Genomic DNA, 13,844 nt, shown 5'->3' on the forward strand with positions numbered 1-13,844 from the left:
TTGAAGTTTTCTTTACAAATGAAAAAAAAGTATCACTATTTTATTAGAATGAAATGTTTGTGTATAATAGTCTTAAGTTTTAAAAATGACACTTAAATGAAATTGAATCTTTCAAGAATCTAAAATAAATAAAAGGGATCTTCTTATATGGAATTACATGTTTAGCAAAAAAAAATTATTTGGGTTAATGTTTTTTTTTATTATAAGATGTGTCCAACTTCTATTCTTCAACTTATTTAACTTAAATAAATTGAATTGAATATTTTTATGGTTGAATTATATTCAATTATCTAAGATCCAATCTCTTAGAAATTATGTAATATATTATTTGTTGAATATCCAACCCTTAATCTGATTAAAATTCTTATAATTTTTTTATTTAACAATGTACTAATTCTTGTTTATAATTTGTTTCAGTTTTGATGTTTAATTTGTAGCTATACCTTTTTTTTAAAAAAATTTACTTTCAACAATTTATAACCCTTATAAATTATTTTAAAATATTTAAAAAAATATATATATTTTATCATAGAAAATATTTTTCAAAATCTATGATCAATTGATTCGTGATTAGAAATATATTTTGTCATACTAAGCCTAAGAAAAAAATTACAAAAATTCGACTCTAACTTAAACCAAACTTATTTTTATTGAAATGAATGATAAGTTTAGTTTCTCTAAACAAAACTAATCTTTTAATAATTACATAGTTTCACCTAATAGTACTTATTATTCTCTTTCCAAATCTTTTTTCTTTTAGTTTAGTATTCATCTCTTGTATTAATTTCATAATACTAACTTTACACTGTAACATTATATAATGATGTTGGTTTTGTCGTATCTTGACCTAATTTGCCATATTTAATATATGATGATAGATGTAGCAATACAGTATAGTGTAATTAGTGGGTAAGTAAGTCTCTTAAGTGCGTAATGAAAATTTGATCTTTAGATTCTTGTATTTTAAAAGATATTTGTTAAGATTTTAGAAAGGTTAATAATCTCTTGAGCACATTTGAAAGTGTCTGAGTTTTGATGAAAGATGATGATCGGTGTTAGTACTTGGAAGGAAGAGATAGGGATTGTTTGATAATTGAGAAAGGTTCCAAACAGAGAAGAATGGATATGATGCAGACAAAGAGAGGCAAGGTGACCGAGTCCGTACAAACCCTACTTAATTGTGTTAGTGGAATAAGTAACCACTTTCTTCCATTCATTCACATCATAATAACTAATCTATTAATGCTTCTTCTGCATCCTTCGTTTACCATTCAATAAGCATTGCGTCTCTACTGCATATGCCGTGCAACTCAGGCACTTGTACTTTTGTTGCCTCCACTGTGTTCCAGTACCTCCTAAATGGAAACTTGTAAAACCACTCTGCAAATTCTTTTGCTCTATACCTATACTCTAGGATTCTACTCTTTGGATTTTATCTCATATTGTATTGGTTTTTGGAAGGTAACAAATTTGAAATATATCAGTTTCATATTCCTCATGTTTTCTTGTTATGATATATTCACTTAAAATAGATTTATATATAAATATGATATTAAGAAATAAAATTTAAGATTAACTTCATTTTACAAAACTGATTTATAAGACGAAGTTGAAAGGGTGGTTTGATATGGTTAATGATTTGGTGAACTCAAAAAATTCTAACTAAGATAAACTTTGAATGAATTTAATATTATATTAAAAAATAGATTTTAAACCTAATTTAATTTTATAAAATCGAGTTATAAGGCGAGTCTCATTTAAGTATTATTAAATATAGTTATTTCTATGAGTTCTCCGAACTATATGTTCTTAATTATGTTTCAAAACTATTATGATTTGTATGACTCTATTAATTAGGATTATTAGTAAAAAAGAGTACTCATACTGTTTGAGAGTAATATGTACGTCTTGGTTGATAAAGGATTATGTGAGTTTTTTTTTTCCTATCAGCAAGAAGCAATTAAATTAAATCAGTCACTTATGGGGTGATTCAATCTTTATATAAAAAAACAAATAATGCATTTCTTTATACAACAAAAGATCAAAAGTAACACTTAAAAAGACATTAAATCGAGTACATACATACCAAGAGTTTTAGACATCAGTCAGAGGATGAGAAACTCATTGGCGGTATCTTTAAAATTGTACCGGTGTGGCCGACCGACATCATGACGTGTCTCGGTCTCCCTGCCTGAGACGATCGAGACACACGCTGACGTGTTCCAGTCTGCCTGGCCAAGCTGGCTGAGACACCACGCATGACCAGGCCGACCGACACGTATAACCATTAACGCTCAAACCAAGGTTAGTGATGCTAAACTATCATTAAGGATTAGATAATGCAACCCTAAGTGTGATCCATTCCACTAATCAGACCCAATGATGTAAGCCCATTAAAATAATATAAATAGCGCACATTCCTAGGAACAAGTACGTCATTTATTACTGCGCACCTACTTGAGTGTCGATCACACGCTTTACTGACTTGAGTGTCAGAGTGCCTTTTGCAGGTACTCCCCATTCGGTATTCACCCGAGACTGAGAGCCAAAGAAGAGACACGAAGGTGAGAAGGATCTTAGCCAAGCACCTAGCAACCCTGCCCGATCGAAGAAGGAAGACGAAGACTTCAATAGTTCTCTAGGTCTCATCTCCCTAGACAATTGACGTAAACCAGGAAGTGTACTAAAAAAAAGAGAGTTTAACTTGTGTTATTGAATTCAAACCCAAACAAGCATGAATGACATGGTTGCAAAGATGTAACTAATAAAATGAATTCACTAAAGAGAAACTTGGGTGGGGCGAGAAAGTGTTAGGAGATTGTCTCGAGCCAAAGATATCTGAATGATGGTTACAAAAGCAAGGCAGTATTATTAAATTAATGATAAGAAAAGGAAGTTTGTGGTGATTAGGAAAAGTTACATAGAGGGAAAGTGATGCATTTTCTCTTTGAGAAAACGTTTGTTGTTTAGGCAGTGGTCCTTCCTAATATGTTGGAGTGTGATGATAAAAGTAAAGAAGTTGATAACAACAGTGGTGGTGGGAGAAGAAGTAGCAGTACAAGTAATTAGGGCCCATATCCTTGCTGCCTCTGGTTTTCAAGTGCCCCAGAAGTAGACCACACATATCCCGTCCCTAGCTACCACTGCAATCTTTTGCTAAACCTTCAATGTCCATATTCAACTTGGATCTTCATGCCTTCAAGTTTAAAGATAAACCAAGCAAAAACTTCAACTAAAGCAATAAAATTTTGCATGTGATTCATAATGTATCTTTCTCTGGCTCCAATTATTCTTTAAACATTTTCATAGATAAGATATTGCAGTACATTCCTCCCACTTAACATTTCACATACACCACTTCCCATTCTAATTAACCATTCAAATAAACTGGGGTAATAACATTTTAACATTTCGTTACAACAACAAAAATTATTAAATAAAAATTAATTTTATAAAAAAAAATAATTAGTTATTATATTAACTAAATTAAATAATATTTTAGATATTAAAAAAGTTATTAATATTTAAATTAGTTTTTATTATTGATAAATAGTTTCTAACACTACAATAAAATCATGGAATAGAAACCAATTTTATACACAAAAAAATAATTAGTTGCTATAGTGACTAAATTAGACGTTATTTTAGAGACTAATTTTTTTTTTGTTTCTAAATTAAAATTGGTAGGTAAAACATTGGTAATTAATTAGATACCAATTTAGAAACTATTTAGCAATAATAGAAACTAATTTATAAACAAAAAAAATTTTAGTTGTCTCTAATTTTAGCAACTAATTATTTTTTGTCTTTAATTTTTTTTTTCATGATTTTCTTGTAGTATAAATTGGTATTTAGTTAGTACAAAGGTTGTAACTATCAACTTTAAAATCTAAATAATTGGTATCTAAACTTTTCTGAAATGTATGTCAAAAGGCCAATGAAATGTTCATATGAATAAGACAATCTACAATATGATGAGCCTCACATTAAGGATTTTTAAAAAGTATATAAAGAAGAAAAAAGTATAAGTTACCTAATACTTACAACTTATTTTTTTTAATAGAAGTTATATGCGCAACATAGGATTAAAAGAACAATAAAAAAGAATTCATCGAATTTTGCATAATGTACAAGAAAAATGATGGTATAACAATTTTTTTCATATGAAACCAACTGAAAATTCTCTTATAATGATATAATATCAGTAACATTTAAACTAACCAATGATATTTTTTATAAATAATGAACTAATTATCAAGTTGTTGTTTAAATAATATTAGTTGTCAGTATATTATCTCTGTCACAAAAACAGAAAAAGAAGAAGAGAGGTTTAACTCATTTGCAACCACGTAATGTTTAGGTGACTGTTTCTTCCTCCACCTCCATACCTTCTTTTCTCACCTCCATAAGTTTTCAAATTTCTAAAAACGCTCTTTTATAATATTTTGGATTAAGTAATCTGAAAGTCATTTTTCAAATTTGTAATTAGCTATTGGATTACATAATCCAGAAATCATTTTTTAGATGCATGATTATTCTCCGGATTACATAATCCAGAAGTCTTATTTAACTTATGGATTACGTAATTCGGAAGTCTTTTTTCAGATGAGTTTCAGAATTACATAATCCAGAAACTACTCTATGAATGTATTTTCATGTTGTGTATGGAGGTGGCAGAAGAAGATATGGAGGTGCAGGAAGAAACAGTCTGTTTAGGTGTGTCTCAAAAACAGGAAAAAGAAAGTACTTGGAATAGGCCCTGATTGTAAGCAGGCCCAATAAGATGAATTCACAGAAGCTGCATGAGAGTATGACCACCACATGAAATTCTCGTGTGTTCCACAATTAGCTGAAATCTGAGTGTTAGCACACGGAAGAAAACAAATGAAAAAATCTCATTGTTTGGTCAGTAGTATAGACCGTATTTTAAAGAATAAATCATTTAATGTATGATATAGACAAATCTAATATAGGATAATGTTTCAAGATACACTATTTAGTGTGTTTAAGAGTAAATCGTGATGGTTTACACATGATTATTATTTTAATTTGAAAAACAATATAATATATATATATATATAATAATATTATTATTATATTTAAATTTTATTATAAAAAGAATTAAGGTCTGATTATTACATTTTAACATTTCACAAGTATTGAAACTTAAACAATTTATTATTTTAGAAGATAAAAAACACTATTAAATATTAAAAAATTATTATCAAATATTGTTAAGGTGTTATGAATTAGGGATTGATGGTAATTTCTTCCTGAACTTTCTTCTTACATCCTATCTAGAGTGCAAAAAAAAATTTCTAAATTTTTAAAATATGCGAATTTTCGAGAATGAATTTCTGAAAAGTTATATTTTCTTATTGTTAGATCTTAAGTTGTGAAAATTGCATGAAAAATATAGTTTGATAACTCTTGAAGTTGTATATAATCCTTAATGTGATGAGTTTAGAAATAAATATATATATATATATATATTATAAAAGATAAATTTATAATTAAATGATATAAAAAATATTAAAATAATAATATTAAGAGTTGTAATGGGATTGTATAAAAAATTAAGATTTTGAAGTTATCATTACCCAAATTGCAAATGTTAGAAGTATCTGACTAGGTTTGTTTTAACAGAGTTGAGTCTACCTCTAGTATTCATATCTATTTAATTTTTTTTTGCCAATAAAAAAAATTGTCCAAAGGAAGTTCTAATTTTTCCTATCTCACTTAGCTTTTTCTCTCTTATAATGTTAAATGAACCTCTAAGTGCTTGGATTTGGAAACTTTTCCCCATCATGGAGTACCTACTGTTGACACTGTCAAACTGAACAATCACTGCCCAATCTTCAGTAATCCAGAACAAAAACAACCAACAGACTCAATTAACCGTCTAAAGAACAACATTACAATGATAATTATACACTACATATCATCACAATTCCAAATGATTCATTACTTGGCAAATTGCAAAAGCAAGAAGAAAAAAAATAAAAACAGGTCTCTGAACTCTTCATCACATGCATGCACAGTGCTGCCCCATCAATTTGAGGGGCAGAATGTGATGACATACCTCTGTGCTTTGCAAATCTTAAGCCCTGTTGAGTCATCATAAGCGTAGCTATAAGCCTGAGGGCAAACAGTCTTAAAAAGACGAGAAAAAGCACTAGGTTTACAACTTTTTGGGGTGGCAAACTCCCCAGTGCAACAATACCTATCTGATTTGGCAGCCAAACAAGCACTCTTGCACCCCACCACCCTCCCTTGCATCTTCATGGCCAAAGCAGGAGGACAACAAACGTTCAAGTTGGCTTCACAAGCTGCAACACCACAACCTACCCCACCACTCACTGGCTTCATGGACACTGGAAGGTTAAATCCATCAACCAAACTAACATCGTAGAAATGCAATGCTGATTGAGAGGTCCCAAGTGTCATTTCCACAAGGGTAGCAGGTGGAACTCCACCCATTCCTCCACACTTCAGAATGCCTCCACAATCACCTATATGTTATTACAAGATAAGAGGAAAAACTATTAACTTGTAGAAAAACACATTTTACTTTCTAAAATTACTTATGAGAAAATGTATCCAAATAAACCTAAGTTGTATGTTTTACTACTGATTTTATGTTTTGTTTTCTTTTATTTAGTACCTGTTTCACATGAGCCTTTGCCGGTTATGGGGTCAAAACAACAGCCTTGTCTACCCCAGATTCTGCCTGACCATCCCTCAGGAACATCCAACACCACCTCTTCGCCGCTGCAAAGGTGAAAACCACCGTCTTTGGGAGTAGGGTGGGCTGGACTGCCAAGGATTCCCGGCCACACACTCTCTTTGCAGTTGTTCACCAATATGAGCTGAGTTCCAGCTGCAACACAACTTGATCAACAATCTTAATGATCCAACTATTGTGAAAGAGTGAGTGAAAGTGGAAGTTAAATGAAAAAGACTTTGGTAGCATTAGACGTGGAAGCAGAATCAAAGTGTTATCATAGAGACTTAAGTGCTAAAATGAGGAAACTAACGAGTTGAGAGGCTTCTTCTCATTGACTTGTGTGATGAGGGAGTGAAATAGAAGGAATACAGAAATACATACCTGTGAGGTGGATGGAAATGAGAATGCAGATGAAAATGAAGGGGTGCATGAAAGTATGCATTGGAGTTAGTAATTAATGCTGAACCACTTGGTGCTATGCAAAGAAAGAGTAATGGGAGAGTGTCTATGAAGAGTAGTTTCCTCTATTTTAGCCATGTTTTAGCTTTGCACACTGTTCTTTTAAAAATTGTTAAAGCAAAGACTATGGCTCTTTGAATGATTACCTTTCCTTTATTCTATGTTTCCAACTTTAATTTAATTAAATTCATATCTACATTGTGAAAAATGCTTTAACAAGCTTCAACCTCTTTTCTTCAAAGGACTTGCCAAAAGGAAACAAAAGCAATTATCACTATTTTTTAGGAATATTTATAAATAGTTCTTTGTTTTGAACGGTTTTCAAGACCTGTACTACCACACCACTCAGTCATCTTTTCAAAAGTTAATGTATACTTTATCTCTATTTTACTAATGAATGTATTGTTTCATAATCATGACCTTTCTGAAGTAAATAAAGTTATCCTCAAACCATGCCAAAATGTCTTTTATGTTTAATCATTCTGTCATGTAACTATTATCCTTACAGTAAAATTTACTGAGGTATTATTATTTTAGTATTTAAATAGAAATAAATAAGAAGTAAATTTAGATTTTTTTTCACATTGTATGAGGAGTTTCATGACCTGAAAGAAAGGAGAAAACACTTACTAATTTGCAAGTTTGGTAATTAGACATACACATCTTAAATTTATATAAAGAAACAGATCAAAATGTGAATATACTGTTAGTTAAATTAAAATAAGAAATGAAAGAGACATGTACATTCAAATTATAATAATTTTCTTTTTACAATTAGGAAACACTACCAACAACAAAGCATACAATTCCTTATTCTACACTATGTAAAAAAAAAATAGACTAACCATAAAAAAAAAGTATACTATAGCTATAATTCTAAGATTGATAAATAATGAAAGAAATGCATCATAAAGTCATGAACCTAATGATACAGAACAAAGAAAAACTATTGAGATTAGTCATGATAAATGTAACTAAACTAATCTAAAGCTAGCCAATTTATAAACACTCTTTTTTGTGGTAATAATTGCAAAGAGGATGAAACGTTATTTAATTGATCATGATTTGCATATTTGACAGGGTGAAGGCATTACGAGGAGAAAACTTGTGTTCCATAATTAGATTGATATGATTCAAATTGCGTTTGAATGTTATGTGACTTTGCTTTTCAAAAAGGTTTATCTGAAACTAAAAAACAGTCACTGCTCAAGCTCCAAGGTATTTTAAAGGAGAGGAATATAGTAAAGAAAGAGTTTTCTAAAGAAAAGAAACACAAAAGATGCTGCAATAACCTTCAATATGGGATTATGTGAATAAAAAGCATATTGAATACTCACCATTTGAAATTTAATTGGACTAAAAATAATTTAAATATTTGTTTTTCTCTTCTTCTACGTTTCTCTTATCTATTTCTATTATGTTTTGTACTAATTTTTAATCAATTTGTATTTTCTATATTATATATGTATCTTTGGTAGGTAATATAATATGATAGAGTGTATATTAGAAGCTTGAGTTTAAATGTTACAGGTAATGTTTACAAAACTTCTTAATTACCAAAACATTAAGAGTTAATAAAATAAACTTCTTTCTCAAACTGGTATGTGATTTTCAAGGAACTAGTTTGGTAAGATACTAAAGTTTGTGAGGCTTCCCTACTGATAGCTGATCTTCAGGGAAATGTATGCAAGATTAAAATAAGCAGATAGGATAATATTAACATCGTTTTCAAACCAAGTTAAATGTGTAAAAGCAACAAAGCAAAGGCCGAAAGAGGAAAGCATCAAGACTTGACATTCTACATAGTAAAATGTAGAGAATGCAACTCAAAAATAGGATAACAATCCTGTATGAAGCAGATAAAATTATTTGATTATCTCAAGTCCTAGTTTCTCCTGAAGTGGAGAATGCTTAAGTTCTCAGGGGGTGTATAAGCAGGTTCCATCATCACTTCTTGCAGTTGGGTCGAAGTTTGAGGCATTTGGATCAGTACAACCTTCAGGAACGGGAACATTTACTTGCTGAGCCGCTTTGCCTGCACAAACCAAAAAGTTTAGACATTGTTTTATTTGATGGAATATATTTTTCATGAATTTGATTTTGACATAGTGCAATCACTCAACTTTGTTTTGTCAAATTGTTAAAATAGTTATCAAAAGTAAATGTGTTTGCCTTTATAATTAAATTGACAGAAAACTATAGTATATGCAATGCAAACATCCTATATGAAGGTCTCAGGATAGAAGATCAAACCATAGAAAGTTCCTCTGTTAATGGAATCTTGATTAGCATCACCAAGGGCAGCCTCGTTCAAGTACTTGTCTGCCAGTTGGACTCTCTTCACATTCTCCTGTTCTTGGACAAGCATGTTACCATACTCTAAGAGCTTATTCAAAGTCATCTTGGGCTGATCAAAGGTTGGAGGTCCTTCCTTTGAGTTCACAAGCCTCTTCCCAATCAAATCAACACCAACACCAGAAATCCACTTCCTCACTTCATCATCATATACTCTAGCCCTGAGTGCACCAAAGAAATCTGCAATCATAAATGGCATGCCATTAGTCCTGTTGTTTTGCATCTATTTCATTAACACTTTGAATTCTATGTGCGAGTAAATACCCACATTACTTTAATTTCTAACTTGTGCAAACTTTGATTTAATCTGTGAGTTTGCAGAACATCCATCATGTTATTCCTTCATAAAAGAGGGGGTAGAAAAGCACCACCAAAGTAAATTATTTGTGGCAAAGTTTTAGATCAAATGAAGGTTTAGAAAAATCAGGATTGAAGTTGTTAATGCTCATAATTTAAGGGGCTAACGTGAAAGTTTAATTACATGGATAAAACCTCAGATGTATTTCCTTGTGTACTTTTGGTGTTGCACCTAAACAACTATATCTAAGTTTTGTCCTAGTTATATATGTCTGGCTTGAGAAACATATTGGATCATGTACCAAGATGAAACTTACCAATGGATTGGCCAGGGAAGTTGTCAACAAGCTTGACAATGTCCTCCTGAGGAACATCGTCAGTGCGGAAAATTCCCTTGCAGACACCAATTCGGTCTTCCCTGGTAGGTGCCCAGTAGAACTTCTCCATACGACCATCACGGATGAGAGGAGCATACAGTGTTGAGAAATCGTTACCGGTGACAATGATTGGCACACGGGCATTGTCTTCCTTGTTGTACATACCAGGGAGCTGAACATTTGTGGGGTTATCAGCAATGTTCATGAGGGTGGCATTCACCATCTGGTTGTTCACAGTGTACTGAGTGGTTCCACCAAGTCGACCAGCTCCTGCGTCAAGATCGTTGATGAAGAGACAGCACATCTTCCCCTTCCTTATTATATCAGAAGCTTCACGGTACCTTTGCCTGATCAACTTTGCTGGCTCTCCTGCATTTCCACTCTCCAACTCTCCAGCACTCATCATGATAGGGCTGAAATCAGAACATCAAAAAGACTTGAAATTAGCACCAAATAAGTTTTTGGTCCATCAAAATATTGAAATTTTGTCGTGATCTCTTTAAAAGCTTAATATGGTTTTAAAGCACTAGAGTTGCTAATGGTAATGTATATAACTGATGTGTTCTGTAGTAGTAATATGTTCCCAACATTTACTCACTTGATTCCCATCTTGGCAAAGACAAGCTCGCATTGGAAGGATTTTCCTTGACCTTTGCCTCCCCAGATACCAAGAATGAGAGGAACCTGTAAAAACAATGAAACTATTGAATGAGTCCTGTTTCTTTAACTAAAGTCATGGGCAATATTTACGTGTGCAATTTACATGCCTTGATGTTGGGCAGGGTCATGAAATTCTTGGTAATGTGAACAACAAGCTTGTCCATAAAAGCAGGAGCTATGTAAAGACCATCCACGTCGTTATCCAAGTCGTACCTGAAATACCACATCATGACCAGGTTTCATTAGATCAAAAATGGACTTCACCTTATCAGTTCATGACAATAAAAGTGATAAGTAAACACTATCTGTCTTATAGTCAGCTGTATCTGTCACTCACTGTTTAAGTCCAGTGCTAATGTACTCATAAGAGCTCATGATTGCATTGTGAGTTCCAGTATTCATTGGAGCTTGGAAAAGGGGATCAACCATACCCTTCCCCCTTGTGATGTCTTGCTGGTCATCTGAAATATCGGTGGCAAGACCTCTCCATCTGTCCTTATCTGTCTGCAGGTTCTCATCAATCTCTTTTGCAGCAACAATTTTGAAACTTCGAGAGGAAATTTTAGTGTTAGGGACCCTTGAGACAGTAACCTTCTTCAAACTGCTGCCAAAAAAGGCTGAACTGGGAACTGAAGCTCCAGCTCCAGAGCTGTTCAAGCTCAGCTGCAATATTCACAGTAGCCACTCTTTCACACTCTTCAAACTAATTTTAAAAATTCACTTACTTATCAAGCTTCCGTTTTATATGTGTTTTTATCATTACTCAAGTAGAAATAACACCGTACTTTTCCAGTTTGGTATCATATATATTGATGATCACTACATTACATAACACCCAACACCGTTACTAACTTATAATGAATTAACTATCAACATACAGGAGAATAACATCACCGTAGACTACAAGGTTGTCTGTTTTAGACATGTTTATCAAATGGGAACTTGGAATAATTCTTAACTAAACTAGGATAAAGGTAGTGTCATATTTCTTTCTGACATTTAAGCAATTATTTAACATGAATATATATGTATCTTTCCAGCATAATTCTATAACCTAACACATATCAGTAATGATTTGATCTTTTATATGACAAAAATAATCTAAGGATCAGTTGAGAAACTAGGGAGCAGATAGTGCAAAAAGTGGGAAAAAATCATACTGGAGCTCCGTTGACAGCTCCAACAGTGGAGACTGAGGCAGCCATGGCAGTGTTGTACTCAAAGTGGCAGAGAAAGCAAATACAGCGCAAGTCTTTTGAGGCTATCTGAAATTACAATAGGGAAGGACTTATAATAATGTTGCAATTGTGTGAACAGAAATTCATATCCTCAAGACTAGTTGTGGAGTCCTTAACATCCACAAGAAGAAGATTAGCTTGGTTTCCACGTGGCAACAATATAGTGTCTGAAATGTCTCATCTACCTACAACCATAGAATTTGAGGTTGGTATTGAAGTCTTTTCCTGATCCACAAGTTAGGAGGATTTGTTACTACACGTAACTGGTAGCATTCATCTCATAAGGATCAAGTTTTGGTTGTTTGCCTAGAAGGGAAAAAAGGTGTTCATCAATTGGATTTTTTTGCACACTAACCCACACTAGAAGTAGTGACCACTGATGTTTAACAAAATGGGCACATGAAAACAATTAGATTTTATGAAATTATGTAAAAAAAATGGAGCATCTCTCAGTGATAGAAACTATAATAGTGGTGATTGAGATGATCTAATGATCCCCCTCCACTCACTGTTCAAAGGGGGACCAATGGCCACAAAGTTGCACAGAACTTGATTTTTCAGATGCTATATGCACCTCTTAATTTGCTATTGATTAAGTAATACGTGCCTTTCTCTGCTACAGACAAGCCCCATTGAATGTTCCAGAGTTCATCCTTCCAAAATAACTGCTATCATAAGATAAGATGATATTTTGTAATACAACTTATTTATTTTATTTCTAGCTACAATCATTATTTTACTTAATCCCAACTAATTATCATAGTTTAGAAGATTTACTTGTTTAAAATATAAGAGTTTATTTAAAATTATAACTAAATTGGATTGGGTTATCTTGTTGAGTAGTTAAAAAAACGTATCACCATTAGACATACATAAACACCATTATGCTACATATATAACATTATTCAGACTGGCTTTGATTTGAGTGAAATATAAAACTTCCACAAAAGACACTAATCAATCTTACTTTTACTTCTTCATTTTCTTCCATTTGATTTTTTTTTTTTTGGAACTTCTTCTATCTCCTCCCACTGTAAGAACATTATCTCTTTATTTTGTTTTCAAGTTTTTGCATTTCAATTTGTTGAGATAATATCGTTATATATGAGATATTGTATTTTTTTTGTCCTGTTTCATATTTTTTTTTCTTAAAAAGTGTTTTGATGAATTAAGAAAGAAAAGTATATATAAATTATCATTATTTTAACCTTATTTACAAAAGATGGGTTTATTGTGTTCAAAATTTTCGTGTACATTTAGTAACTATAAGATTAATCACCTAGCATGTGCCATTTGCAATATTAGTAACAATGGAAGTAAAATTATTGGGGAAATTCACAATTCAGACACCCTGTTCCGAACAATGTGCATGTTTGGAAATCCTTGCCTCATCTTTTGAGTTTTAGATATTATTCTTACTAGCTTCTTCACCTGTGCAACATACAACGACAAAATAATTTAATGAAAAACAAATTTGGAAATAAACAAAATAAAGGTCATCCAAAGACCTTCTGCTCAAATATCAGTTACATTAACTGGTAAGGCATCAACAACATACAAATAAAGCCTAAAAACATTAACTAAATTTATCTGAAAATTCAAAACAAATTTGTTGTCCTTTTGATAGTCCATTCTTCATATAAAATTGCTTCCACCCTTTGCCTAATTTCTAATGAAAACTTGCAAATAAACATAATTTTAAAAGCAAATAATAAGTTTTGAAACATAGGT

General features: G+C 32.0%; 2 protein-coding genes across 2 annotated transcripts; both read right to left on the bottom strand.

The window, feature by feature from the left end:
* Window positions 1–5,874: 5,874 nt before the first annotated feature.
* Window positions 5,875–7,307, bottom strand: LOC137826706 (thaumatin-like protein). Its single transcript, XM_068632794.1, has 3 exons — window positions 7,109–7,307; window positions 6,665–6,880; window positions 5,875–6,512 (listed from the first exon to the last, which is right to left on the bottom strand). Exons 1-3 carry the CDS (start codon window positions 7,167–7,169, stop codon window positions 6,052–6,054), a joined length of 738 nt encoding a protein of 245 aa, XP_068488895.1. The 5' UTR covers window positions 7,170–7,307; the 3' UTR covers window positions 5,875–6,051.
* A 1,571-nt stretch (window positions 7,308–8,878) lies between these two features.
* On the bottom strand, window positions 8,879–12,647 carry LOC137826705 (ribulose bisphosphate carboxylase/oxygenase activase, chloroplastic). The gene is made up of 7 exons (XM_068632793.1): window positions 12,036–12,647; window positions 11,213–11,538; window positions 10,983–11,088; window positions 10,814–10,899; window positions 10,156–10,628; window positions 9,440–9,721; window positions 8,879–9,221 (listed from the first exon to the last, which is right to left on the bottom strand). The coding sequence occupies exons 1-7, from the start codon at window positions 12,078–12,080 to the stop codon at window positions 9,106–9,108; spliced, it is 1,434 nt and encodes a 477-aa protein (XP_068488894.1). The 5' UTR covers window positions 12,081–12,647; the 3' UTR covers window positions 8,879–9,105.
* Window positions 12,648–13,844: the final 1,197 nt, after the last annotated feature.

Source organism: Phaseolus vulgaris, chromosome 8 (genome assembly GCF_000499845.2).
Source record: "Phaseolus vulgaris cultivar G19833 chromosome 8, P. vulgaris v2.0, whole genome shotgun sequence".
In the NCBI taxonomy this organism is placed as follows: Eukaryota; Viridiplantae; Streptophyta; class Magnoliopsida; order Fabales; family Fabaceae; genus Phaseolus; species Phaseolus vulgaris.

What these genes read in the sequence shown, in the direction of transcription:
- LOC137826706 (XM_068632794.1), bottom strand. Translation starts at nt 7,169, where the DNA reads ATGCATACTTTCATGCACCCCTTCATTTTCATCTGCATTCTCATTTCC. An exon ending in CATTTCCATCCACCTCACAG is followed by an intron (nt 6,881 to 7,108) that starts GTATGTATTTCT and finishes GTTGTGTTGCAG; the next exon opens with CTGGAACTCAGCTCATATTG. An exon ending in CAAAGGCTCATGTGAAACAG is followed by an intron (nt 6,513 to 6,664) that starts GTACTAAATAAA and finishes AATAACATATAG; the next exon opens with GTGATTGTGGAGGCATTCTG.
- LOC137826705 (XM_068632793.1), bottom strand. Translation starts at nt 12,080, where the DNA reads ATGGCTGCCTCAGTCTCCACTGTTGGAGCTGTCAACGGAGCTCCA. An exon ending in ATTAGCACTGGACTTAAACA is followed by an intron (nt 11,089 to 11,212) that starts GTGAGTGACAGA and finishes GTGGTATTTCAG; the next exon opens with GTACGACTTGGATAACGACG. An exon ending in TTTGCCAAGATGGGAATCAA is followed by an intron (nt 10,629 to 10,813) that starts GTGAGTAAATGT and finishes TTCTGATTTCAG; the next exon opens with CCCTATCATGATGAGTGCTG.